Source organism: Leptosomus discolor, chromosome Z (genome assembly GCF_034619465.1).
Source record: "Leptosomus discolor isolate bLepDis1 chromosome Z, bLepDis1.hap2, whole genome shotgun sequence".
Lineage (NCBI taxonomy): Eukaryota > Metazoa > Chordata > Aves > Leptosomiformes > Leptosomidae > Leptosomus > Leptosomus discolor.
Window position 1 is genome coordinate 68,271,488 of NC_141419.1, and position 27,800 is coordinate 68,299,287.

Consider the following 27,800-nt stretch of genomic DNA (forward strand, 5'->3'; position numbering starts at 1 on the left):
TGTTTTCCATGAGGTTAGACAGATGTTTGCCAGTGTTCAGTCATTACTTTTATTTCCCCTGTATTTTTGAGTGTTCGACTCTAGCAGAGATTAATTAGTCTCACAGGAACTGATATAAAATCAGCCAATAGACCTAGAACTGGACAAAATGTATAGATGTATTTTGTGCTGTCAAAGACTTAAGTACTGTATTGTGGTGCTCTGGCTGAGGAAACACAACTGTATCTTATGAATGATTACTACCTGCAAAATGCTGTTGTACAGAACAGTGAATTACATTTCAGTCTCTTGCTTGAGCAATTGCTTTGCGGTCTGTGCACTAAGCATGATGACATATGCAGCCTTTTGCCTCTGCTATCTGGGTCACTGGTTTCAGTGAGAGCAGTGGTTGTCCTGGGATGCTGTGAATCTGAGCTGAGTGAAAGAGAAGTCCTTTGACCAGGTCCATCTCGGATACGTTTCTCAGTTGTTTGACAACAGTATTTTAAGTGCATGCAAATCAAGAGCCTGATTCTTTTTGTATTGTGTCCTGAAAACTCTCAGTAGAGTCATGGGACCCTTGAACCCGACACAAGTGCAGACTTACGTGATGATCTGTATTTCAATGGTTCCATGAGATGAAGGGAAAAATCTCTTCCTTTTTCTCTTTTGGAAATGGCATTAGTGTCTACACGAATGGGTGCTCCAGAACGAGCAGTGGAAGCAGCACAAACCCAGGCTCTAATATAAGGGAACAGGGTTTCACATATGGCTGTGAGTAGGTCTGTGTGCCCATGTGATTGTCCTCTGAGCGCTCTTCGGTCTCCTCCTGCTTGCAGTGTATGGAAATGCTGACTCAGTAGGATGGCCCCCTCACCTTAGTTGGTGATGACAGCTTTGAGGTCGCGCTGGGTAGAAAAGACTCATCTGCAAAGGTCCACTGTTTTTTGGCCTGGGAAACTAAACTTAGTGGTACAACCTCAGGCTTGAATCAAGGTAAGGCACAATGTGCTGTGAGGTGCCTTTGCTGTCTGCCTGGTGTTAGGGCTCTTCTCCAGTGGCAGCTCTACAGCGTTGTGCTCGTGTGGGAGAAAAACATGGCCCAGCTATGATAGGCCTATGGAGTGGCCGTGGTATACAATGGCTAAATATGCCCTTATATTTAAGTAACACCTGTGCATAGTCATTTATCAGACTTTATTGGAAGGGTATAATAAATATACTTCTTTAACAGCAGTGGGTTGAAATAGGAGATTATCAAGAAACCTTATGGAATAGTTTATTGAGTTTGGAGACATCGTGGATTTAGGAACATTGAGGAAAAACCCAGTTTGTTTCAGTGCCATAAGGGGGGTAGCTGACATATGTATGAGTATAATGTTAGACTCTTTGCTGATGCATTGTGCAAAAATTAAAAGAAAAATCCGAAACAGCTTTCACTATGCCTTCAGGGTTATTTTTTTTTGTCAGGCCTATCTTTCTTTGTTATCTGTGCCAGAAGGGAAAGATGAGTCTTATTAATATAATACATATTCTGAGAAGTCAGTGAAGCGAGAAGGAGGTTGTGAACAACATATTGCTTACCTGGCTTTTTAACATTTTTAGTTGGTGCCCTGCAAATGCCAGCAAAATGGTTCTTAGGATAAGTACACTGAAAATCTGTCTGAAAATTTTGATGCTGGGTCCTCAGTCTAACTGAAATGTGAACAGAAGCATCTGAATTTAGGAAAGCAGAAATAGGTTAAAAAGCTTTCTGTTGAGGTGCCTCCTCAGAAGAGTAGAATTTTAGAGATCTACCTGAAAATATTTGAGTACCTCAATTTGGAGACTAGCTATTTGTATGTTAGTAACTTATCAATAATTCCTTTTAAAAAAAGTTGCTAGAAGATGATCAGTTGCAACGAAATCTATATGATATTTTGATAGAACCCTAGAATAGTTTTGGTTGGAAGGGACATTTAAAGGGACAGGGACATCTTTCACTAGATAAAGTTGCTTGAGATGTCCCTGCCAGGCGGTTGGACTAGATGATCTTTAAAGATGATCTTCATATAGTTAATTTTTGTTTTGATATTATTGATTTTAGGTGGGACAACTTGGGTTAATTTTAAAGTGTCTATATGGAAATAGCGAAGACTCTACAATCTCCAAGGGGTGGCTTCAGACTACATTCTTCTTTGGTCATTATTAAATTGCTGTTGAAACTCACTTATTTTTCAGTTTTTGATCTTCTTCCATATTCCAACAAGAAAGTGGTAATGAACTTCTTGCAACAAGCGCTTGGCGATCCTATGCTGAATGAAGTGTACTTGCTCTCAACATTCAAACTGCAGCCAAAGAGCACAGCCACCATATTTGGCCTGTATTCGTCAGCTGACAACAGCAAGTATTTTGAATTTACGGTAATGGGACGGATGAATAAAGGTGAGTTGTTTGGAGTATGTAGAGGAAAAGTAGCATTGGATCCATAGTTATTGGTGTGTCACAGATGGATATTGAAAACTGTGTGATTAACCTTTGTGCTTGAGTCATTCCTGTTGCATGTTGTCACTACTTAGGCCCCCTTTTATCACAAGATAAAAGTGTGGGTTACATTCGCTCTCACTCCCTTTCTCTTTCTATCCTCTCACTGGATGCTACCGGCTCCTGGCCAAGGGAAACTGACCTGACAATCAGCTGGTATCTCCACTCTGTAGGGGTTCTTGCTCTGGAGGAAAAAAATGGAGTATGGAGAAAGGAGTCAATTTGGGTTTCTTTCTTTCTTTTTTTTTTTTTTTTTTTTTCTCTCCTTTCTTTTCCCTTTTCCCCTCTCTTTTTTTCCCTTGGGACAATTGCTGCTTCTTATTACTCAGGAATGTGAGGGACACACGCACATGCTGTCTCATGCATATGAAAGGCAGGTTCTTGTTCTGCTGACCCTGGAGGTTAGATTGACTAGGCAAGACAAACATTCCTAGCACTTACAGGATCCTTTGGGTGAATTAAAGTGTTTGTTCTCCATATATTGAAATTAATTAATCAGGAGTCAGAGTAGGAACTTCAGCACACTTTTAGGAATGGAGAGCTTTCATCACTCTCTAGACCAGATCTAGATTCAGCGAAAAATTGTCAAATTTGTTGCTCCATTGACTTTACTACTACTATGACAATTTGCTGCTGCAGATGTTGTGCTAAGGCAGCTGAGCCAAATATACAGGGAAACTACTGAGAAAGTTCAGTTTATACATGGAGAAATTATTCTATAGGTTGAAGAAAAACACACCTTTTGCTTGGGACATGTAAGGGAATGAGTTACATAAAACATTGGTAGTTTTATCAGGTATGCCAAAATCCTTCTGAGGTCAGGGAGTAAGAACTTTCGTGCTATGTATGTGTTGGGGTGGGTAAGATGTGGTCACACAGCCTTACCAGTGTTGTGCAATTCATAACACTGACTTACCTAATTGGTAAATAAATGAAAGATCACACATACTCCCTCTCTTCATCTCACACACACACACATAATTATGTGTGTAAATGTTATACACATGCATTCCTATATATATGTATACACACAAATATGTCTATATACATACACTTTTGAACATATCAAACTCTTATATTGATTTTCAGGAATACCTGCATGCCTGATCATTACTGATACGCTTTAACTAACAGACTTAAGAGGCTTTCTGGTGGAAGGTGACGTGGCTTCTTTTCATTTTGCCCTCAGTATGTTAGTGTTGTATTTGAGAAGTGTCTGTGACAGGATGGTGGCATATAGATGGGCAGCATGAAGAAACTTGTCCTGTCAGTGACCCGTGTTGAGTAGATGGAGGACATCTGTAACCTACCTATTGTAACTGGCTGATCAAACCGAGGGAGTCTTTTTGCAACAAGGCTGTTCCATGGAGGTCTCTTTGTCTCCTTACTACTGTAGTGCACCTTGTTTAAGGCGTATGGCAGCGTGTGAGTAGTAGGCAGTGTTTTCACGTGTGATTTCTTTGGAAGTGTCAAGTGTCCCATATGGCTACCTCATAGAGTAAGTTAAACAGCATCCAGGAGATTGTCACATGAGCTGAAAGTATGGAGTGTGGGGGCTGTTTGTGATCATCTCGAGACTGGAGATCATCACTTTAGTGGTGAGCCAGTGCTGGTGTCTTGGCAAAATGCAGAGTCCAAATATCTGCGGTTTTGGAAGGGTGCATATGTGCATAGTACTTCCCCTGCATGGTATTTCCACTTACGAACCCAAATCTGATCTAAGTAGCCGAAAGCATCTTCGTTATCCTTTAAAGTGCCACATTTGAGAGCTGTGTTCCAAATGGTTTGCTCATGTTTTGATTTTGTTGTGGTATACTGGATAGTAAAATGTTCGTAATGCTGAAATGTTGTTAAAGCACAGATCTGAACTGGGCAGCTACTCAGCTTGTTTTGATTAGACCAATGTACATTTCAGAGGCAAATAGCATACATGAGTTTCTAATCCTTTTTGAACAATCCCTTTACAGAACAAACAGCAGTAAGTGCATAAAGGTGATGTAACTTAACAACTCTGAGAAGCGATTCCTATTTACTGGCAGCATTAGTAGTTTCATTGAAAATCTCTGAAACAGTACAGGTGAACCACTTGCTCTCATCAATTATCAGTGCAGAATATCCTAGGAGCATGTAGCGCAGGGGCATGGATGAGTTAAACCTTATGGAGGCAGAGGCTGTGGTCCAGCAAGATCTCCCTTCAAAAGCCTACTCTAGTTTACCAGATGAGTATTCGGCTTTGGCTGAGGAAGGAATACTTGATCCTTCTTCTAAGCCAGACTGCTTCTTGTCCTGAAACTATTCTGGCAGGGTCAGTTCTGAGCCTTGCCACCTTCTCCTCTTTCTTTCTATAGCTTACTGCTGGGTTTGGTCACTCTGAATGCAGGGCCCAGATCCAAAGACCTTGCTTTCATATGACCAGACGTGCATAATATTCACATAAGTAAAACGCCTGCAACGTACTTTGTCTTGCCAGATCTTTGAGTTTGCCAAGAAATGCTACCTTTTAGCAAGTTACTGATGACCTCATGCAGCTTTGCGGAAATCTCAGCTCTGGCAGTGGTTTGACATAGACTGCAGAAAAAACATTCCTGATATGATCACAGCTGCTGAGTCTTTAGTACTAGTGTAGACTTTAAAGATGGAGACATACCCTGCCCCATTCATGTGGTATAAATCTGGATTCTTGCAGTGATTAGACTGAGCAATTAGAAAAATAGTATAGAACATGTACCCAGTAACTCGGAAGGTCACCAACAGAGGTATCACAGCATCAAAGAGGGTACATTAGTAGTGGAGAGATGGGAAGATAGTTTGTTAAATGAATAGAAATTGGATGAGTTCAGTAGGTCTTACTAGCTCTGAAGCTAATGAAGAGTTTTTCCCTCCACTAGATTCGCAATTTTTAGTTGACCTCTCGTTGATATAGGTGTTTCTTGAGCGTCAGAGTATTTGTGAGCTCTCACTTGTTGTAACAGTACCAGCCCTCTCTGAAGGTCAAACACATTCACAAGAGCCAGCACTTAACTATTTAGGTTGATTCCTCAATGCATGTAACTGTTATCACGAAATAAGGGACATGCAGGCTGGTGACCAGTGGGATCTTTGAAACAAGGTCTGTCAAATATTGTAGACTAGTTATACAGTGTCTAGATGCACTCAGCTCATTGCTTCTGCAAATATGCATGCAGAGAGCCAGGGACAGATTTTGTAAAGAGACCTAGCTAGCTGGTCTAAGAGATTTAGCTTGCAGATCCTAGCTTACCAATCCAATTTCCTTAGGAAAGAGACATTATTTTTCAATATTACACAGTGTAATTTTTTTTTTTTTGTCTGCTGTTGTGGTTTTTGATGGTGCATTTTATTTTATAAAATGAGAATTGTGGTGTGAATTATCAAGGAGGTCATTCACTAATGCCTTAAAAAAGAGTTGAGAGGTGGCTTAGTCATTTTTAGAGGTGGAATATGGCTTTTCTGCATTATATTTTGTTTTTACTTGCTGTTTGTTACAGAGAAATGCTTGGAATCATGCTCCTATGGTTTCTTTGATGATGCATGTGGACACACTGTCAGATGGCTTCACTATATTTACAAGGCAATATACATCACTGAAACTCATTTTTCTAGTTGTACTTTTCTGCTACAGAGTATTTCTAGGTCTATAAGATATGTACATATCAAAGTGCTGACTGCAGACTGTCCGCTACAACCTTTGCCTTTCCCGCTTATATTTTGGCACATTGTGCCCTGTAAGGTGACATTGGTTAAGCCAGTTAAGAGAGGCCTGGATAAAGCAGTGGAAAATACAGTGCAGGCAGCAATACTTTACAAATGGGGAGTCATGGAGGAGTCCTGGTAATCCTGCTCTGAGAGTCAATGTCCCATTTGTTATTACCATTTCTATCTGCATATGGGATGCATTTACAAAAGCTGACATGTGGAAAACATAACAGAGCAATTGCAGATTTCCACATGATCTTCCTTGATCAGCCTTGGGGTATCTGCTACCCTCTGATAGTCCTTCTGTGTATTTTGTACTAGTGGTGCTACGCTATCTGAAGAGCGATGGGAAGCTGAATTCGGTGATCTTTAGCAACATCCAGCTGGCTGATGGGAAACCCCATGCTGTCATCTTGTGGCTGAGTGGCCTGCAGCAGGGATCGAACACAATAGAGTTGTATCTGGACTGCCTGCAAGTAGGTGCCATTCAAGACCTGCCAAAAGCATTTTCGGCACTCTCTGAGAGGTTGATGGCACTAGAGTTGCGCACTTTGCAGGAGAAGCCACAGGTGAGTGGGAAAACTGAGAGCAGGCTGAGCACTTAGATGAATCACCAGGGATCCTCTGGATCACTGATCCAGACCTTAGCCTTTGCAGCAGCCAAGCTCTGTACAATGGTACTTCACTAATAATGGAGTATGAACTTGTGAAGTAAATGTAAATATAAGTTCCCTATGGAACAGGTGAAATCTTAGCTTTGTTGAACCCAGTAACAGTTAAGCTATTTGTTTTAAACACAATTTTTAGCTTATTAAAAAGAAAAAAAATTACTGCCTCCCTCATTTCAGTCTAGGTGTTTCTTGGGGACTGGACTTTTTGCAAGGACTTAGCTGATGCAGTAAGGGCAGCTCTTCATCAGCTTCTTACGGCTGGTTGGTATGAGCAATGCTTGGCTGTGTATGTGGCTTTCCTCTTCATGATAAGTCACATAGACTAAAAAAGACAAAAGAAGGGGGGGACTGGCATGGTGCAAAAGGCCAACCCCCATCTGTTTGACTACAATAGCTTTTTTTTCCAGTCTGCCAACAGGGGGTTGGCATGGCTTCCTGTCATCTCCATATCAGCTGTCCAAGGTAAACAGCATCTTCCATCATCATTAATGCAAAACATGCATTAGAAGTTGCAAAGGCATTCTCCCCCCATGGTTGCCCCCTTGTTTTGCTTCATTGCAGGCTTGGAAATGAGCCTGTTTATATGGGGAATCACTAAGATGTCCACATTCATGACACGAATGTAAACCTGTTTGGGGGCGGCGAGGGGGGGAAGACTGCTTTGGATTCAGTTCAGCAACAAAAAAAAATCATTCTTATATGCCATGGATATAAAAATACATGAACTTCCTGGTTTGTGAGATCATACAAATTTGAATAGTAAAAAAAAAAATGTTCAAAATAAAACCACAGCTATGTGAAAACCTGCAAGGCAAAGATTAGGGATTTTGTTACAGTTCAGATGGTGATGGGTGGTCCTGAAGGGGACAGTATAGGAGCCCTTGGACAACCTCTCAAAAAAATTAGTTTACTTTGTCTGATATTTCACATTTTTTACATTGTTGTACCAGGATTATGAGCTCTGTTTTTTTTTGTGAATCCAGGATATGCTAGATGAGCTGAAGCTGGTAGCTGGAGGAACACTTGCCCAAGTGGGAAACCTGCAGGATTGTTTTCTTCAACAAATTGAACCTGTTCCTCAGTACACTGGTAAGGCCTGCAACCAGGAGTTAAAATTGTTCCGTAGGATACCAGTGCAAAGAAGCTAATGTGAGCAATATTAAAAATGTTGAGAAGCTCTATAGACAAGTAGTAACAATTACTTGACTGAATTACAGCCATGATAATTTCCTGTAAATGTTTAGAAATAGCTCAGTTTGGAGAGAAAACAGTCACTGCTGCTGGTGATAAAGCAATGAGCAGTTGTCTTAGTGAAGGAGTTGTCTGTAACGATTAAAAGAGCCTTTTTAGCCTAATTTGGAAGACAAACTTTTGTGATCACGATCTGTTTGTGTTAGCTTAATAATATTTTAAGTGTTCACATTGCGGACAGTTGCAGACAGGGAGTAGTCCTAAATGTCATACGCTGCTACAGTCTTTATGAAAATAGGTGGATGGATAGAGTAGCAAGACCTACAGAATATTTACCCACATGGCCAGTATTAATCTTCTGTTGATCAGTGGAGTGTCCCAGAAAGGGAACGAACAAGGCGTGAGGAAGGACATCGGAGACTGCAGAGTGTGTTGGTGCTACAGCTACAGAGCTTGTTGGTCTGCCTGGGAAAAGCCATTGCAAGGCAGCCACCAGCCCTGCCACAAGTCGGCTGAGGCTTTTGTCACCTGGTGGACTGGAAACCTACTCTGAAGCCAATTCCTTTTCTGCCTGTGCTGAGCAGGGAACAGGGAAGAAAGAAAGGAGCTGAGGCTGCTGGAATTCCTGCAGGTCCCCAGCGGCTGGGTGATGGGTGAAGGTGCTCTCTAACCTCTCCACACAGCAAACCTGGGCTAGAATGCCTCATTTGTACCCTTTCCTAGTCCCTGTTGATCTGCTTTTCTGCAATCTGCCTTTCTGCAGTGAGTGTGAGGGAGAAGAATGGGTTCGCACTGTGCGTGCAGTATGTTAATATGAGACAACCATGGAAAAAAAAAAAAGTGCAAGGTTTGAAATAGGATCCATGAGAAGTTCTCTCTCCCACACCCTTTCCTGCCCCCCCTGCCAAACCCAGCCCTGCTACTCTTGATTAGAGACAAGATACACAAATTTTATATGAGAGCATCCTGGGTATGGTATATGAATGTAGGCATCAGTGGTGTGCAATAATAACAGAATCTATTTTGCCTTGTAGCTATGTAAATCCTTAGTTGCACATGCTTCTGTTTTCTTGCTCTTTAACATATATACACTAGGCAAAAAATAGAGTTTTATCATCAAAGGTCTCTCTTTTTCCCTACATCAACAGGCATTTGCACATACAAGGGAAGGGTAGTTTGGTGTTTCCTCCTGGAAAAGCATAGAGCTCTGTGAGTGAGATTTCTGGATTGCAGACTTGCAGCTTTTTCATTTGTAACTTTTTGCTCATTAATCAATAATACGAAACGTAGTAATACAGAGACATTGGTCTCTCCTTGCTGCCTCCACCTGGCTGAGGCTCTCAAATTCAATTGCTTATAGCCTTCAAGTAGAATTAGTATCGTCTTAATAAAACAACTCACATGAACATATTCAACGTCAACATAGTCAAATCCACCGAAGGAAAAGGTGCAAATGCCAACAGCAATATTAACTCAGCTGCTTTATACTTTGTATATGCTTCACCATGCCATTTTACATGAGCAGTATCAGATAACCACAATTTTGCCTTCAGCCAGAAAAAACTGAAATGCAAATGCATGGCTGTATAGGGGTGTGAGACCTATGTATCTTGGTAAAAGCATGTGTTTTCATATTAATTGGAAAGTCCTTGAAAGAGCTTTGGACCTGAGTAACTGTACGTGGCTTTGACTGCCTGCCTAGTCATTGCTTCTGTGGCAGCAGCATTCCCTCCATGTTCAGTCTGAGAGTCTGAGACACCTAAGCAGCGTAGATAAGAATACGATGATCAGACAGAGGTTGAACATGTATATTTGGATCTTCCTGTGTGGGTAGGAAAATGCAGTGCAAGATGCACTGAGATTATTATGCTGCATGTAATCATCATCACAAAATGGTTCAGGTCAGAAGGGATCTTTGCAGGTCATCTAGTTCATGTAGGGTACCTGAACCTGACATAGTGTAAAAAAAAAAAAATAAAAAAAATAAAAAAAAGCTATATTGCACTAGATCAAAGGTTCTTTTAATCTAACTACTGCTAGAGACAGTATGCCAATATAGACCAAATGGAAAGAGTATAAGAGAGTGGAGTTACAGTGTGGTTTTCCTTGAATGCTTTCTTGTTCTCTAGGAGTTCATGGTATATAGACCTCTTGACTGAATCTTTGTGTTTCATACCCAGTATATGTTTCCTTCCGTTAATCTGTCTAGTCAGTTTTGAATGCATGATCAAGAATGTCTCCTGGCAAGAAATTCATCACATCTGAGGAGATATCTTGTGTTTACTTTGAACCTGCCTTTTTGCAATTCCACGTGCAACTTGTATATGCAACTTCTTTGGTGGAGGATTATAGGCTGACAGAAAACTGTTCTTTTGTCAGCCATCATCTATACTTTGATCATGGCTAAACCTTTGGCCAAGTAACCACAATCTCTTCTCTTCAGGACTCTGACTTTGCTGGATGGGGGCAAGTGGGGTGCTTGAGCCAGTATTGCTCCCAAGAGAGCTAGAAGTATCTATGAGGCATTTCACAGTGGCCTGCAATTATGCAAGCTAGTTGATGTGCCTTTGCCCTGCTTGGGCCAGTTAGCTGTACAACGGATCTGGTCTCTTGCTCTAAATCAAGGCCCTGTACTGGAACATGTTGCCTAGAGAAATTGTGGATGCTCCATCACTGGAAGTGTTCAAAGTCAGGTTGGACAGGGCTTTGAGCAACCTGACCTAGTGAAACATGTCCCTGCCATGGCAAGAGGGTTGGATTAGATGATCTTTGAAGGTCTCTTCCAACCCAAACCATGCTATGATTCTATATTGCAAGGACCTAGGAAGAGAAAGACAGGGTGTCTCCCTGACATGATCTCAGGCTTACAGAGAATAAGCATGGCAAGGGACTTCAGTGCCCTGTTGGACAGCAATTCTTTAGACATGTCTCTGAATTTAATTATTGCTCTGAAAGCCATTCTGTTACTCAGGCTGTTACTGCCTCAGAGTATAGAGCTAGGGACTAGCTGAACTGGAGGGTTTGTCTCAGTAGGTGAGGTATGATGAGAGAGACTACGTGGTAGGAACAGGTATAGCTTCAGGCTGTACCTTTTGCTTACGCTCCTCATGCCTGGAAAAAGCCACCTCACAATATACTATGGACCAACAGCTCCTCTTTCTGAGTTCTTAACACTGATCACTGGCCATTCTGCAGCAGGTGGGGTCTACTGTAGGACTTGGCTTTAAGTGGAATAGAAGAAAAAAAAAATCTATGGGAAGTCATCTGTTTCTGCTCTGCTGTCTAAATTTGCAAACAGAACATGTAGTTTATGGCAGTATAACCTTTCTAGTCCACCTTAAAGTTTAACAGTCTGTAAAACTTAACTGTACAGAATAGATCTGGTTTTGATTTAGTTGCTAGCCAACAAACAGTATCTGAAATCTTGAGAATTTTTTACTGGATTCAATCAATAATGCCTAAATCATTTTTTGTTTTAAAAAAACAAGCAAAACAGCAACAGACCCCATCATCTGTCCCAACAGCCTACCAGGTTCTGGTATGGGATTCTCAAATAGCCATGATATTAAGTCCTGCTACATTCCTCCCAGATAAAAATAAGACAAAGCTGGGACTAGAACAGAGGCAGGTTCTGGAACAGGTGGTTCCCGAGTCTTTAAACTTGTTCAGTGTTTTGATGACAAAATCTGAAATGAAGATGTAGCATGTGAGGAGTTGGATGATTCCCACTTGGACATTTGGAAACAGTTAGATGTGCTTTGAAGTACAAAACAATGAGGTAAACATTAAGAAAAGTATTTTTTCGTATAAGTTTTCAATACTCACAAAAGTAACACATGAATAAGCCTCCCTGAAGCCATTGGGCATAATATCAAAATATCCTGCCTGCTTAGAATGTAAAAGAGCATGTATTTGTGGAATTTGTTTTGACATACAGACTTAGAGAAGTAAACAAATAGCTGCTCAAGAGAGTTACAAACTCACAAGTGAGCTACAAACAGAAACTACTGTGAGCTACTGTGCTGAACACGCTTACTGCTTCTCCTGTGTCACTAGGTCAATACTAATGTTTCATTTAACAGATAAGAGTCTCGTGTGAAGATCTTGGGTTGGTTCTGGTCTTTTCCTATGGCTCATTACAGATGTAACTTCTGGTCTTGTCTTAGAGGTCTTTAATTTGTTACTTGAGAACTGGCTTTGGTGTGAGTCTGTAGCATGTTGAGTAGATGTTTTGTGAGTCCATACGAACTCTCCACCCCCCAGAAGGAAACGCAGCCAAGAAACTTGTGTACAGTGCAATGAGCTGCCTTTTGGAAGAAAAGCCAAATGACTGTTGAAAGCAGGTATTAAAAGCCCTGGTTTTGTCAGAGCAGGCAGTGTTGATGCATGGTTGGAGCTGCACAGAAAGCTGGGTAGCTTCACTTTGAAAAGTGTGCAGGAATCAGTTGTAGTGACAGGGAATACATTTATGGAGGGTGGCTTCCCATTGTATGCACAGATACTTCATGTCCCACCTTGCCCTCCTGTCCCAAATGAGTTATCACAAAAACCCAGACTTGAAATCCTAAGGTTTCACTTAGGGTTTCTGATCTCAGGCCTGGAGGGAACCAGTAGCACTAGCGGCATTAGTTGCCAGTGTTGTTAGGTCTTACTAGAGAGCCTTAACACTGAAGCAGTGGTAGAAAAATAAAAAGGCTGCTTTTCTCTCTGTGCAGGGTTTTGTGGTTTGCCTGTTTCTGTGGTATACACAGGGGAGTTCAGTCCAGTAAGGTCTTGAGTTCATGCAAATCACTCTGTAAAAATTGGAGCTAGATACTGTGTTTGCTCTAAGGATTCCTACAGGGGCTAAGTAACAGTAATGCCTGCCCTCCTTGGCTTTTCATGTTTCCGTCTTATATGTCAGAAATTATCATGGCAAATGAAGGAGAGGTATGTGCATTGTGCACTCTTTTTCATTGCTGTTTCCCTGCAGGTGATTTTAATAGGCAACTAATGGGTCAGATGATGCAGATGAACCAAATACTGGGAGATGTGAAAGACCTTCTCAGACAACAGGTACTGTATAAAGGCTTCAGTGTGAAATATCCCAAGCTTTCCACTTTTGACAGAGTCAGGGCAGAATTCATGGAAGCAATGAACTCTACTGGTGTGTAGGGTTCATTGTCTCAGGGGCACGACACAGTGGAGAGGAAATAACCATATAGGTCCTGGTGCCCTGTGCTCACTGTGGAGGATCACTGAATGTGGGAGTTTAGGGGACTTGCTTATTCAGATCCAGAAAAGTCTAGTATCTTAAGTGGAGAGGAACTGGAGTAGCCAGCCTAGCCCACTGTTAGAGGTAGGTCTGTTGCACAGAACTGAAGTTGCATTTGTTGCACTTGCTGGTGGATGTCAGAACTGGAATTGCTGGTGGCACATGCTTTTAGTTAAGCATGTCATTTTTAAAGGTCCTGTTGATGAAGGCTGAACTGAAGTACAACCATTATCACTGTCCTTAATTTTAGGAGTACAAAGAGCATACCATTTCAAAATAGAGTACTTACTTTGCGTGGTTTGCGTGGCATCTTGAGGAAATATGATAATGGTTCTTCTAGCAGCCAGGTGCAAACTGGAGCTGCCTGTATCCGAATAATGTTTATTTTCTGTATCCTCAAGGTCAAAGAAACAACTTTTCTGAGAAATACCATAGCTGAGTGCCAAGCATGTGGTAAGTATTCCTGTTACTCCCTGTAAAAGGCAACCAGATGAAACGTACAGTCCTTTTAGAACTAGTATTGATTGCACCAGCTTTGTGTGATTTCTAAGCACTACTTTTTAAAAAATACTGTGTCCAAAGTTCTAGATGTATTGGACACAAATTTAAAATAGGTCTTCGTTAGATAAAAAGCTTTCAGTTTCCATAGACCTGAAAATCGCCTATTGGGGAATAAAACCCCACTAAACCAAGCAGTACCACTCACACCGTACTGTCAGTTCTTGCTATGCCACATGTTCCTGGGGAGGGAGATGTTGCCTGCCAGGTATCTCATGAGCTACCTTAGTAGAAGGACAAGGGAGGAATCATGTTCTGCTCTACTGGTATTGTCAGTCTGAGGAAAATCCTATGCAGTCCACCTGAAAGTCAACTGATTCTCAGTAGGCAGTTACTGGTTAACAGCAGTGAGACCCAAAAGGTGGTCTCCATCTTTTCACTAAATGGAAGAAATAAATGCATTCCCAAATGCCACTGCACAACTGACAATCAGGACACACATGCACTCAGTATAAAAACTAGAATACTCCCTCACTGAGTGGGGTGAAAGGACTTAAACTCATCAGTCGTTTTAGTGGCTTGCTTCTCCCAGTCTGTCAGCCTCATCAAAACTCAAGTTGAGCTCCAGCCAGGTTAACCTTTATGTGTAATTGCAAAAGAAAAAGCCTTTAAATCCTGTATGCATCAGTACCAAGGTTCAGCTCCTGCCAGAGTCTCAGAAAACCCTGCTTTTCCTCTTGTCTCTGTGCACTTAAGTCAGTGTGCTTGGCATGTCCTCCTGCATGTTTGTGGGCTGCCAGCTCCTGCTTCATTATTCCTTTTATTTGTAGACCTTCAGATATGCTCTCACGAAACCGTGGCACTGTTTTTTTTCATGAGGTTGCCAATTTAGCCAGAGAAATGCCTTGTACCATTGCACTTGAGTCCCTTGGGCCATTTGAGGTCACCGGCTTTCAGAGTTTCCTCCCCTGGCCAGCAACAGATCTGTGCTGGGACTAACCTAGCAGGAGTGCTCCGATCTGTATCCAGGAGAAGCACGTGGACCTAACAAAATAGGCTTAATTTCCCCTGTCTGGGGACACAGCAAGCTGCTGGGCCGTTCCCAGCGTAAATTCTCTTTAGCCACAGCACAGCTGGTAGCAGTGCAGTGCAGAAACACGAAGCTCCTGCTGTGCAGCATCTTGGGGATCTCTTCAGAGCATTTGCCAGCTGAAAGCTATGATGGATGTTTCTTTCAATCACTGAAACTGTTGTTCTTTCTTTCTGCATTAAAGGTTTGGGAACTGTGAATTTTCCAACTCAGCTTCCTAGGCGCAGTAAACCCAAATGCGAAGTTAATTCCTGCTTCAGGGGAGTCAGGTGTGTGGAGACAGCAGAGGGATTTCAGTGTGGCCCCTGCCCTGAAGGGCTCACGGGAAATGGAGTTACCTGCTCAGATATCGATGAGGTAAAATAGTGACTTTGACTGAATATAAAAAAAAAAGGGGCGGGGGGAGAATGCTAAAAAGAAGCTTTCATACATATCAATGGGTTGCTGATGCTTGCTGTCTTCAGCATTTGCTTACTGCTTGCACAGTGAATATTAATTCATTCTGATTTGATTCTGCCTCCCTATTTTGCTGTTGCTGCAACTTTATGGAGGTTATATGTGTGAAAAACTTGAAATTCCCTGGTGCATTGAGAAGTTACTTAAAGGAGTTTAATGTTGGAAACAAAAAAACCTAGAGACAACCAAAACAAGTTTTTGATGTAGTTGTTTCTATTCCACAAGAAGATGAAGTAGCTTCTGTTATAGGCTGCAGAAGCACTTCTCGTCAGTGTGGGCTTTGTTACTTCAAATTGTAGTGCTCCTGAACCAGCCTTGGAGACCAAAGTCTTCTCTTCCACTCCAAACTGTAGCCATGTTTTCAGCCTTGCTTTAAAAATCTGTGAAAGAAAATAAACATTTATTGTTGTTGTTCGTGTCGCGTCTTTATGGTTGTGTTGAAAGCTGATAATGTTAACTTAAATCTGTTTGGTTTTTTTTCATATGCTATGTGTTAGAAATTCAGAGCTTGCTTGTATTAAGGACTGAGTTAATAAATTTACAGTATCTTAAACAATTAAATAAAAACTGTGTTAATTGGAATGTGGCACTCAGAACGCAAACAACAAAACCACTTACAGATTCACCACGTTTTTTCTGTGTGATGATTTTTGCCGTTACTTTTTAGTGATTTTTGTGGAAAAGCACCTGGATCTATTACACCAGGGAATTTGGAGAATTAGGTCATTAACTGTGCCTGTGGATAACACAATATTACCACTATACCTGCCTGATGATGTAAAACAGCAAAAGCAATTCCTTTTTTCTCCTTCCTAGGCAACAGGAGATGTGCTTTGACTGCTCTTTTGGTTTACTCCCTCCTGTAGGCCATCAGCAGGGAGGATGGGATGTGCCCAACTTGTATCTGTCCGTGAAAAACACTGGGGAGAGAAAGCGGGTTGAGTGTGGCAGTTTCCTGCATTGTAGGCGATGTCTTTTGTTTTGTCTCACATGGCGTGGACTGTGTCTGCTGCAACAGAAGGTGCAAAAAATGGAGGTGAAGCTCTGAAATGTGAATGCAAGAGGTGAAGCCGAGACAGCTGTGGTGTGAGTTTCGTGCCATAGACAACCATGGTGAGAGACTCAAGCCAGCCTAGGTGGAGCTCACCAGTACACATGGGTTCTACCTCCTGAGCCATACCCAGACTGAGGCAGAGCATGGCAATAATCTCCTTCCTGCCGTTTCAGGGTTGGAGCAACTCTATCAATGACAGCAGTGGTGGGAAAACAAACTGAGACTGGTCTGTAGTGGCCTGACTAGCATGATTTTCTGTGAATGGTCAGGCTCTGCCCCTGGAGATTAACATGGCTTCATGTTCCTGCCACCACTCCACGTGGCAGACCTGTTCTCAAATTGGAAACAGCAAGGAAATTTTGCCAAAGTAGCGTCACAGAGATACAGTCTTGGTTATATGAGGACACTGCTACTAAAATGCCGCCTAATCTGGTGTGGTTTTTTTCACCAATAAATATCTCCTTTGACAGCTGGATTTTCACTAATGGTTGTGCAGGGGGAAAAAAAGAGATAATAAATGGCAATAGCTTTTCATTATCTAGCAAGAGGGGATGTGTTATATTGTTTGTTTTCCTGAGTTAGCTGAGACTGAGAAGGAAAGTATTTTTTTTAAAAGCTCTGTAGGAATCTCTTCTAGGAGAGCATCTTTCTGCTAAGTAAACTATTTCTGTATTTCCTAATAACTGATGTATAAAAAGAAGTTCATGTACAAGTTCTGGCAAAGACAAATCTAGAAGCTTCCTCACTAAGAGCTGTCATCATCTTTTCTGAGGCTGCTAGCATCTCTGCAATATGCTCCCTTATTCATTACCAGTTTGAGGACATTACTTTTATATGCTGATGCCTGTATCTTGGGAGCTGCAGCTCTGCTGTGTGTATGGTGTAATTTGAGTGCCCTCTGCAGCCTACAATAAAAAATCCACGACAAATAAGGAGCACAAAATGTCTGTCCTAGGTTTTACGTTTTCTTATGCTAGTTGTGAACCTACTACTAACAAATCTTTCCATCAAACAGGCTTTGATATTAAATGTACCTTTTCTTGCTCCCTTGTGTGTGTGAACTTGTATGTTTTTTGTAGGTGGGTATCTTCTGGCTTGCTCTCCCTCCATCTTGAGGATGTTTTTCTGTTAGCAATGGAGGGGGAAAAAAAGGCATATATTTACAACTCTTTTATATTTCTTTCTCATGTTTCTTATTTATTGTTGTCTTTGAGCCATATGCAGCGTGATGGCATGTTGATGTTTTCAGTACTCTTACAATATTACCTAGCAGTAATTGGTGTTGGAAAGGCAGCAGTGTGGGATGTGGTTCCCAAACTGGCACCCACAAGGCCAGTGAAATGGGTTACAGCTGTTCTGTAAAACCCCATGAATCAATGAAGCGAATGGTGCCTTCAGGCCAAGGGTGATACTGTGGGCATGTGGTATTTTGGGAGAAGTGCCAAGGCTTGTCTGTGGGCCTCCGGCCTAGAAACGTGCAGATGCCACTGACACATCCCTGCTCATCTGGCTTATGTTTGGGTTACTTCTGACAATGAGATTTGCCCAAATATAAATGAGGGAAAATGCTGCTGCCACTTCTGTGTGTACAAGGAACGTTTGGTGGGCTGGAGTTACATGGCTTTTCTGATATTGTGGTCTGCACCCTCCCAGGGGCCTCTCAGCCTCCAAGGGAGCTGAACTTGCCCAGCAAAAGGAAGGATTGGGGAGGAGAGCTTAGGACATCAACTACAGCCTATAATGGAAGATTGCAAATGTTACTTAAATTAAATATAGCTGAAGACCTGCTGGGGTCAGAAATACCTGCAGAGACTGTTTCCTCTGTAAGCCAGCTCTGGACAGAAGACATACAGACATTGCATGTAGCACTGCCTTTGACTGAGAGGTGTGTGCACATAGTCAGAGTCTGGACATTACTGAAGGACAAACGTGTGCTCGGTTCACTTTTTTTCTTTGCAGTGTCGTTACAACCCTTGCTTCCCTGGAGTGCGATGTGTGAACACTGCTCCGGGTTTCCGATGCGAGACCTGTCCCCCAGGATATACAGGACAAACTGTGCAAGGGGTAGGACTCAGCTATGCCAAAAGCAATAAGCAGGTGAGTGGCAGCATCCCTGCGGCAACAGCCATTGCAAGGTGCTGGTTTATATCAATGCGCTTGTATTGCATTTTGTTCATACTTCAGTCATTCCATAATTGCCTTGTGCAGTTGGGCAGAGGTCAGAGTGTCTCAATTAGAAGATCTGAGCTGTGTTTGCTTGGCTTTAATGGGAGTATTAACAGTCTCAGGACTGATACAGAGACAGGAAAAAAAATGCCATTATCTTCACAGGTATCTCTGATCAATTTTAAAGGGCGCTTGTCTGATTCCTGTAAACTGGCTTTGGACTAGGAAGAGTCTGATAGTCTATTTTACTGTCATTTTTTTGCATGTTTCTGTAGCACCCTACAAGGGGAACATCATCCTTGTCTAAACTCTTGTGGGTGAATCAGAAGCCAATCCTAAGGTTTAAATTTTCTGTATCACAGTGTCTCTTCAGGGTTTATATGTGTTTAGAAACCAGTTGGAAAGTTAGCCTATGTGTATGTCTGTGCCATTCTGAGAGCAGTTTCAGGAGAGGCTATGACTCCTTTCTAGACTTAAACTTTAGTGGCTTTTCTTCAGACTTGGATCTCAAATTGACATTATTTTTATTACAAGTTGATGTGTTTTATTGCTAGGTCTGCTTAGATATTGATGAATGTCAGAATGGTGGACTTGGACTCTGCGTTCCAAATTCCCATTGCATAAACACTTTGGTAAGCACCTTTTCATTTGTGGCTTTAAAAAATTTATTGTTTTAAAATTACATGAGGCTAGGATTGGATTTATGGCTCTGATCGAAGATCTGAATAATACAGTTTATTTGTTGGCTTCATCTAAACCAAAGAATCCTTTCCTCTTTTCCTGCCTAATAATAAAAAACCCCAAATACTTAATTTGTCATTAACCTGCCCATCTGAGCTGTATCCTTATCACTTTACCTGAGGAATGGCAGACACTCTTCTCTCCACCCATCCAGTTATATGTGTTTATGAGTATGTTATTGCAAGGAACCTCCTTTGAAAGAGTAAACCTTTGCTTCCCATCGTCAATTCCCACCTGGGAACTGCTGCAGCAAGCTGTTCCTCTTGAGTGCTCTTTTTATAGGAGTAATGTTTTCACTTCATTAGGATATTTATACAGTACCAGATATCCCTCTAAATAAGTACAGAGAGGAAGAAAGCTGGAATTGGTACACCATTTTTAATACCCATATAGGTATTAAATCCAGGAGAGCAAGCATAGCAGAAGTAGAAATGGTTTGAAAGACACTAGGATCCAATACAAGGGGTGTACGACCATTTTAATGCTACAAAGCAAGTTGAACCTTTCACTCAGAATCACAGAATCATAGCATCATTTAGGTTGGAAAAGACCCTTAAGATAATCAAGCTTAGCTGTTTACTCAGCACTGCCAAGTCCGCCACTAAACCATGTCCCTAAGCGCCATGTCTGCCTTCAGGGACAGTGACTTAACATCTTCCCTGGGCAGCCTGTTCCAGTGCTTGACAACCCTTTCAGTGAAGAAATTTTTCCCGCCCACTCTGAACCTCCCCTGGCACAACTTGAGGCCATTTCGTCTTGTCCTGTCACTTGTTACTTGGGAGAAGAGACCGACCCCCACCTCACTGCAACCTCCTTTCAGGCGGTTGTAGAGAGCGATAAGGTCTCCCCTCAGCCGCTTCCTCTCCAGGCTGAACAGCCCCAGTTCCCTCAGCTGCTCCTCATCAGACCTGTTCTCCAGACCCCTCACCAGCTTCGTTGCCCTTCTCTGGACACGCTCCAGCACCTCAATGTCCTTCTTGCAGTGAGGGGCCCAAAACCGCGCACAGTATTCGAGGTGCGGCCTCACCAGTGCCCAGTACAGGGGCACGATCACCTCCCTGCTCCTGCTGGCCACACTGTTGCTTAGAATTTTATACAAAGTTTTGGCCACCTGGAAGCAGCTCAGAGTGATGCTGACAGGGACAAGGGATCATGAACAAGTTTTTGCTGCTAACATGGCTTTTCTCTGGCTTAACAGAAGACTGGTCTAAACAGGTGAGAGTTGAGCATGTTTTCCAGCATGCACTGTAGGAGACAAACCTGAATTTCTTGTAGAAAATAAAGTCTGTTTACAGTGCAAGGGGCCTCAGTGGATGAACACCTACACTTGCACAGCATAAGCAGTGTGACATGAATCTCACTCACATGCTTGGTTTAAAACAAAAAGAAGTCCTGTTAAAACGCTGGTTAGTAACTTTTTGATCTTACAGGGTTCTTACCACTGTGGCCAGTGCAAACCAGGATATACAGGAGACCAAGCCAGAGGATGCCAGGCTGAGAGGAGCTGCAGAAATCGAGCCCTCAATCCATGTAGTGTCCATGCCCGTTGTATTGAGGAGAGGAGAGGAGAGGTGACATGTATTGTGAGTTCATAAATTCATGCATTTGTATGGTGAAAAATACCCTTTTTGGGGCTGGAACTGGGGAAGCCTTTGTAGTAATTTTATACAGCTGGGTGTTTTAACTGGATTGTGGTCCACTGGCCTAGACCAGCTACGAAAACAACTGGGCTGAGAGTATCTTGCAATTGTTTTCTTCTTGCAGCTTGTCTGTAAAGCAGCCATACTATTGTACCATATTTACTGTGTCTGTGTAATTAGATCTTTTGGGAATGGCTTTTATAGACTTTCTGTAGTCTCCTCAGAAAGGACTGTCAGGTGTCACTCTACAGAAGACATCACAAGGACAAATTCCTCTGCTGGTGCTCAGCTACATAGCTGCGAGTAGGGATCATCTCTGCATACCCAACATGCCTGTATTTGCCTGCTGGTATAGATGGTATTTTTCTAAGTGAGACCACAGATTCTACGAACAGGTTGGCTGTACTGTGCTTTCCAGCCATGGGAGCAGAGGAGCACCAAGTGGCATGTTAGCTTTCATTGTAAGAGTCTAACCAAAGTATATTACTTAGGGTTTTTTAGCTTGCAAGGGGAAGCCAGAGACTAATCCTATGTCCTAAATTTGGATACAGTGCATGCTTTTGCTGGCACTTGCTTTGGTCTCATTTTTAAGTATATCTATTTCAAAGAAGAAGAATTTAGGATATTTTAAGTCCGTGCTGTAATGGAAAGATGCCTGGATACTTGTGTTAAGCAAGTCCTCATTTAAAGGGGAGGCCAGAGTTTGACGTGCAGTTCTATGCATGTATCTTCAGTTACAACATAAATTCGGCATTGGTTTGAAACAATATCAATTTAATTGGCTAGGAGAATCTTGTGTGCAGATGCCCTTGCTTCGATGATGCAAATTTAGTAACTGTCAGCGCAGTTTTAAAACTTCCTCTAGCTGCAGGTGTATTCTTGAGATACCGAACAAAACACAGTCATCCTATCTAACCATGGGCCCCTTGCTGAGATGGTAGATGCATATGCTGCCTATGTCCCCTCTTTTATTTTTCTCTACCTGCAGGCGAGGAACCAAAATTGTTTCCTGACCAGTGTGTAAAAGAAATCTATAGCTCCCACTGAAATCATTAGGTGTTGCAGGCACACGTGACATTAACATCAAGTCTTAGCTCTTTCTAGCTGTCTCTAGATATAGAGATCAAAACAAACATTTTCTTTCCACATTGAGAGATGCTGGAGCGTACCTCCTCGTACTTCAGTGTCTGTGCATGCCTTCTGTGTGTTAGTGTTTTCAAGACTGATGTGGGGTTTCCCACTTGATTATTGCTACAGTGACTCGTTAACCTTTTGGTAGTACTACCATGGTGTTTTATTGATAGTGTGGCATTGGCTGGGCTGGTGATGGTTATATTTGCGGAAAAGATGTTGACATTGATGGCTATCCTAACGAAGAACTCTCATGCTCTGCTGAAAACTGCAGAAAGGTAAGAAATTCTTTCTTAATCCTGTAGTAATTCAGAGCATGACAGGGTGAAGAGAAAGAGTGGAAGAAACGTGGCTAGATGTATTAATCTTTTTTCAAGTTACTGAATTCCTCTGGATAAATTCTAATTAATTTGATGAATTGATTAATTAAAACAGTAATAGAAAAAGTAATTCAAATTATGAAGGCATCCAGTTTACCCATAGAACACCAGACACATCTCATTTTTTGTCTAGGACAATTGCAGATTTGTCCCAAACTCTGGACAAGAAGATGCCGATGGTGATGGGATTGGAGATGCCTGTGACGAAGATGCGGATGGAGATGGCATTCCCAATGAGCAGGTGCTGCGTATACATCGGTGTGCAGGGACCTGTGCAAACAACAGGATTTCATGTTACTGCAATTGGCAGTGATTTTGAAATCTGGCTCACTACTGTTTGCCAGAGATCATCCCGTATCCATCGCTGTCAGCAGCTCTCTAAATCCTCTTTTTCTTTTCTATAATGGTTACTATTACAAGACCTAAAAAACCCAGGCCGTCTTGCCCAGCCTTAAATCCCACCAGTGTATGCTCCGTTATTATATTTTAGCATTGAATTCTACAGCTTTTTGTATAGAGAACTTGTGTCCTTCTGTCACGCTCTCCCACAGAAGGCCTTCAGGACATTACTTGCATTAGCATCTGTCTTTTTAAAGAGCATGTTGACCTGATATCACATTCCATGAGGGATCCAAAACCTACATAAATTAGTGGGTGGCTTGCCAATCACTTGAAAAAGCTTTGAATCATGTGCTCAAAGCAAAAGAGGTTGCCATGTGGGTACAGTGCTGCAGAATATATCAGAGAATAAATTCAGATGGTAAAAGCTGTTTTGTGTTCACCCTGTATCCTCACATGCCCACTGTTGTTCTGCATTAAGGTCCTTCTGTGTTGTTGCTTAATGCGCTTCCAAGGAAGACAACAAGAACTCTCCATGCAGAGAATAAAGTCTGTGTGGAGCTAGGGCAGACTAGCTGTCAGAGACGGTCTGTCTTGGGCTGTTTTGCCTCAGACGCCAACCCTAAATTCTGGTAGCTTGAAGCGACTGGTTTTATTAAGGTTCTATAATGTTAAAATGTTAAATCCTCCTTCAACTGCTAATCTGTTTGCAGGTTTAGCACCTTTGCAATGAAGTAACTTCTGTGTTGTTGCTAAGTTGCATTCTGCCTCCATGTGTGCAAGAGCATGAGGTGTGCTAAATGGGAGAGTAAAGTTTACAGCACTTTGAAATAAAGTTTTCTTCATATACCTCCTGATGGTCAACAGCAGTTTAGTTAAAAAAAACAAACAAACAAACAAAAAAACTTGCCCATTTTTGTATTAAAAAGTCCTGGTTTTACAAGTGTTTCAGCGTTGGTTTGAGTCTCTATCACAAGGGAGCAACAGCCTTTCACCAAGAGCATCTACAAACCCTGTCAGGGTCTCTGAACTTCGGCTTTCGAGAAGGAAGGAAGGAAAGCCAGAGGACGAAAACAGGTTACTCACCTATGACAAACCATGGGCACATGCAAAGTGCAAATCAGAAGTTGAAGTTATAAATAAAGCCTTATGAGACTGTGTGTTTATGTTTAGGGTTCCCACGGTGTGGTTCAAATCAGAGCTTTGAGGGAGCCAGTGAAATCTGATCCAGAGCTAATATTCACATAAAATGTCAAACTGCTCACAGTAATAATTTTTTATGAAAGTAGAAATAAATATGAGAGTTATATAAATCCACTAAAGTAAGAATTAAAGATTTGTGGCCTGGTTTGTGTCTGATTTGGATCTGTGTCTTGCAGGATAACTGTGTCTTGGCCGCCAATGTTAACCAGAGAAACGTTGACCAAGATATCTTTGGAGATGCTTGTGACAACTGCCGCAATGTCCTGAATAATGACCAGAGGGACACAGATGGGGATGGGAAAGGAGATGCTTGTGATGATGACATGGATGGAGATGGTTGGTAATTCTTCACTTTCAGCTTCTCTGTTGTTCTTCAAAGTTGCCCAGAATGTGCCATGTGTTAGGAGATTTCCTGTCACCAGCTTCTTTCTTCATGAAACCTGTATTTGGAATCCTTTTCATTTAGATTAATATTTATCTTTTAGCCTCCATTGGAAGCGCTGAACACTGTAACAGAGAAACCAAGCCATGTTTCATGGTTTTATATATATATATATATGTATAAGTTAAGGTTGTTGGTCATTCAGTAATTCCTCAAAGGTGGAGGCATGTCCCAGAGTACCCAGCTGCTGCCTGTCCCAGATGCCCAAAAGCTACATAATGTATTATTTTCATTGCTGTAGGAGGCTTGAAAAAAGTGAAAAAAATAGCAACCCTTCAAATGTAATAATGAAGATGAAACGTCCCATCCTGTAAGCTGTGATACAGGAACAGCATAGAATGAATTGTGTGTCATTAATGAAGTGTGTATGATGGGATTGAAAGCCGTTCTTCAGCAAGATGTTTCTAACTTCTATTAAATGAATGGATGCACACATAAGAAAGATTTGCTGTGCAGGCTATAATGTTATTGCAAGATTAAGTAGTTGCTGAAAAGGAATAGTGTCTTTACTGTTCTTGGTGTTTATATAACAGTAACAAATACGGGAATTGTTTTTAACTAACAACCAATCCACTTTTTGCTAGGTATTAAGAACCTTTTGGATAATTGTCAGAGGATCCCCAACCAAGACCAGGAGGACGAGGATAATGATGGTGTTGGTGATGCCTGTGACAGCTGCCCTACAGTCAGCAACCCAAACCAGGTTAGCAGGCAGAAAGAAAAAAAATATCCTCCTTTAGGGAGAGGATCTGCTGAGGTCCAAAAAGATGCAAAAGACTGAGGCAGCCCATGCAGCCACAGTGTTTTATCTTTTAACAGTAGGTGTTCAGGAGTCTTACGGAGCTTCAGACTCTCCTAACATGGGAAAGGGAGCCAGCCACCAGGTGTATTCTCATAGCTTGGAATGTTGTTAGCACCTCTGGTAGCACCAGTGTCTTCTACTGTCATGCTCTGAAATGTGGGCATTCTCCAGTCCCACGGGCTCCAATGCCAGATTCCACATGGTGATGAGATTTAGTTACACTTGGTATTTTTTTAATTAGGACAAAATCTTCGTGTCCTTACTTGGCAAAACGTTCACTGCTCCTAGGTGAGAAGTCAGTGAGACTTTTCATTTGTTTTAAATTCTGATTAAGCCCTTTGTGACTAACAAACAATGCTGGAAACTTATCAGAAACATGGTAGATTTTTAAAGCAGCCTAAGAAATCAACCTTGGTTAGAAATGAGGGATACTTACTTCCAGTAGCAGAGGAATCTTGCTTGAACTGCTCCAATCAAGTTAAACCCTGTTTATTCATTGTCTGTTTTTTTTTTTTCTCTAATGAAACTGACTGTTTCGTTAGGTGGATGATGCAAACAAGAAAGTATGTTTTGTAAAACATATGTTTTTCCATGCTTTTATTTTTATTGTATTTACTTTGGTTTAATACTGCCATTTTAATAGATGGTGTCAGCAGCTCATACTGGAACTTTTTCTGTTTCGTTTTGCAGTCAGATGTTGACAATGACCTGGTTGGAGATTCCTGTGATACCAATCAGGACAGGTATGCTGTATTGTGGCTTTTAACAGCACCAGGGAAGTGGAAGAGGCTAGTCTTGCCTGAAGCATGCTACTGTTTCTGGAGAGCTGTAATCCCTCAGACTAGCCTGGATTTAATTCCGATACCTCCTCAAAGGGATGTTACTTCAAAAATAATGTTGTGATTTATCAGCCTTGTTCATTCACTTACCTGTAGCAGTACAGTTATAGAGCCCTTCACCTTTAGCCCCATGTTCACACAAGCTTCCTTTGAGTTCCTGTGGAAGTGAAGTTCAGAGCAGTTCTCTGCCTGTAAAACCCAGAGCACTGCTCAGAGCATCTTAGTGGGGTAACATCTCTTTTTCTTTTCTTTATTTTTCATTCCTCTTTTCTTTCCGTAAGAACCTAGTGTTTCAGAAACAGGATTTATTATCAAGTGTACAACATTTGCACAGCAAGAGTGGCAAGACTTCTCTATGGCTTTTACGTGCCCTGATCATTCAGGGGAGCATGTCCTATGACAAACTGCTAATGCCTGGCTGAAAGCAGCTTCTGCATAACCAGCTTTGGGGGTGGCAAGTCCTCCCCTGTGCTCCTCACTTAAAGCCAGAGGAAAGGGAAGTGATAAATTCTGCGCTGGCACAGCATTTTACCAGCTGAAGACGGCTGCAAGGTCTCACCCCAGGCTGTTGGTGGGTGCTGCTGTCTGGGATGATAAGCGCAGGGAGCCCACTTCCTTGCCTCCACAGGGAGCGTTCCCAGTCTTAGGCCAGTAGCTGCCAAGCCCCCACCTGGGAACTGTTCTAATCTTAAGTAGATATGGCCTTGGTTTTTTTTTTCCTGTTTTAAAGAAGTATGTGTTTTCTTTTTTTTTTTTTTCCTGAAACGTAATTAATGCATATGAAGCATTTCCTACTAGAAATGCTGTAGCTGTGGCTGAGGTTAACCTTGCAGTAGATATATGTGCCTGGCCCTTATTGCATTTTATCTCAAGAATGTGCAAACAGTAGCTGCTCTGACCTAAAATTACAGCACCTTTCTTAAACACGGAGAGATAGGTGGGAATAGGCATAGCTATAAGCTGCAGCCCTGCCCTAATTTGGCTGCACGTCACTTCTGCTCTGCCTGTGCTAGGCAAAAAGCCGCTGAGGGGAAACATGCCTGCTTACAACCAGAAACTATTTTGTTTATGGTGTGTGTGTACAAAACCAGCTGTTGAGCTTTTGGTGTCTCGTGGGTGCCTTTTGATTGGTGACACTGCACTTGTTGGGTGTGCCTTACACACCCTCTAGGATTGGATGTTGTTGAATCTTGGGCTCTTGGTATCTTTTCCCACTCCATGTAAGGCTTCTTTTTCTTTTCCTTATCTGAGTATTTTTATAGGTCCAGGCTTAGTTTTCATCTTCCTACCACCTTACCAGTCTCTGTTCCTTGTTACCTCGCTGTTCAGCCACCTGAGCAGCACCAGGTCATGGTGCCCCAGTGGTCTGTTACCAGCTTCAGGGGTGCCTCCAGTGCATTTCGCGCTCAGGTACCTGTGCTGTCCCCCATGCAGAGGCAGGAGCTGATGCTGGTATGTCATTTCTTTTTGTCTCTGTGATCACAGTGACGGCGATGGCCACCAGGACAGCACAGATAATTGCCCCACCATCATTAACAGCTCCCAGCTGGACACAGATAAGGACGGTTTGGGTGACGAGTGTGATGAGGACGATGATAACGATGGCATTCCTGACCTTTTGCCCCCAGGCCCTGACAACTGCAGGCTAGTCCCCAACCCAGGGCAGGAAGATGATAACGGTAAGATG

The 27,800-nt window shown here is 42.1% G+C and overlaps 1 protein-coding gene across 1 annotated transcript in view; it reads left to right on the plus strand.

The window, feature by feature from the left end:
* THBS4 (thrombospondin 4) overlaps window positions 1-27,800 on the plus strand; it is a 36,513-nt gene that overhangs the window by 2,081 nt on the left and 6,632 nt on the right. The window contains exons 2-16 of the mRNA XM_086479830.1: window positions 2,200-2,403; window positions 6,538-6,785; window positions 7,871-7,976; window positions 13,051-13,133; window positions 13,734-13,785; window positions 15,105-15,277; window positions 18,390-18,527; window positions 19,151-19,228; window positions 20,768-20,920; window positions 22,282-22,386; window positions 22,622-22,729; window positions 24,207-24,366; window positions 25,057-25,175; window positions 25,965-26,017; window positions 27,599-27,792. Coding sequence (XP_086335956.1) covers window positions 2,200-2,403; window positions 6,538-6,785; window positions 7,871-7,976; window positions 13,051-13,133; window positions 13,734-13,785; window positions 15,105-15,277; window positions 18,390-18,527; window positions 19,151-19,228; window positions 20,768-20,920; window positions 22,282-22,386; window positions 22,622-22,729; window positions 24,207-24,366; window positions 25,057-25,175; window positions 25,965-26,017; window positions 27,599-27,792 — 1,974 coding nt within the window. The remainder of the gene's footprint in view (window positions 1-2,199; window positions 2,404-6,537; window positions 6,786-7,870; window positions 7,977-13,050; window positions 13,134-13,733; window positions 13,786-15,104; window positions 15,278-18,389; window positions 18,528-19,150; window positions 19,229-20,767; window positions 20,921-22,281; window positions 22,387-22,621; window positions 22,730-24,206; window positions 24,367-25,056; window positions 25,176-25,964; window positions 26,018-27,598; window positions 27,793-27,800) is intronic.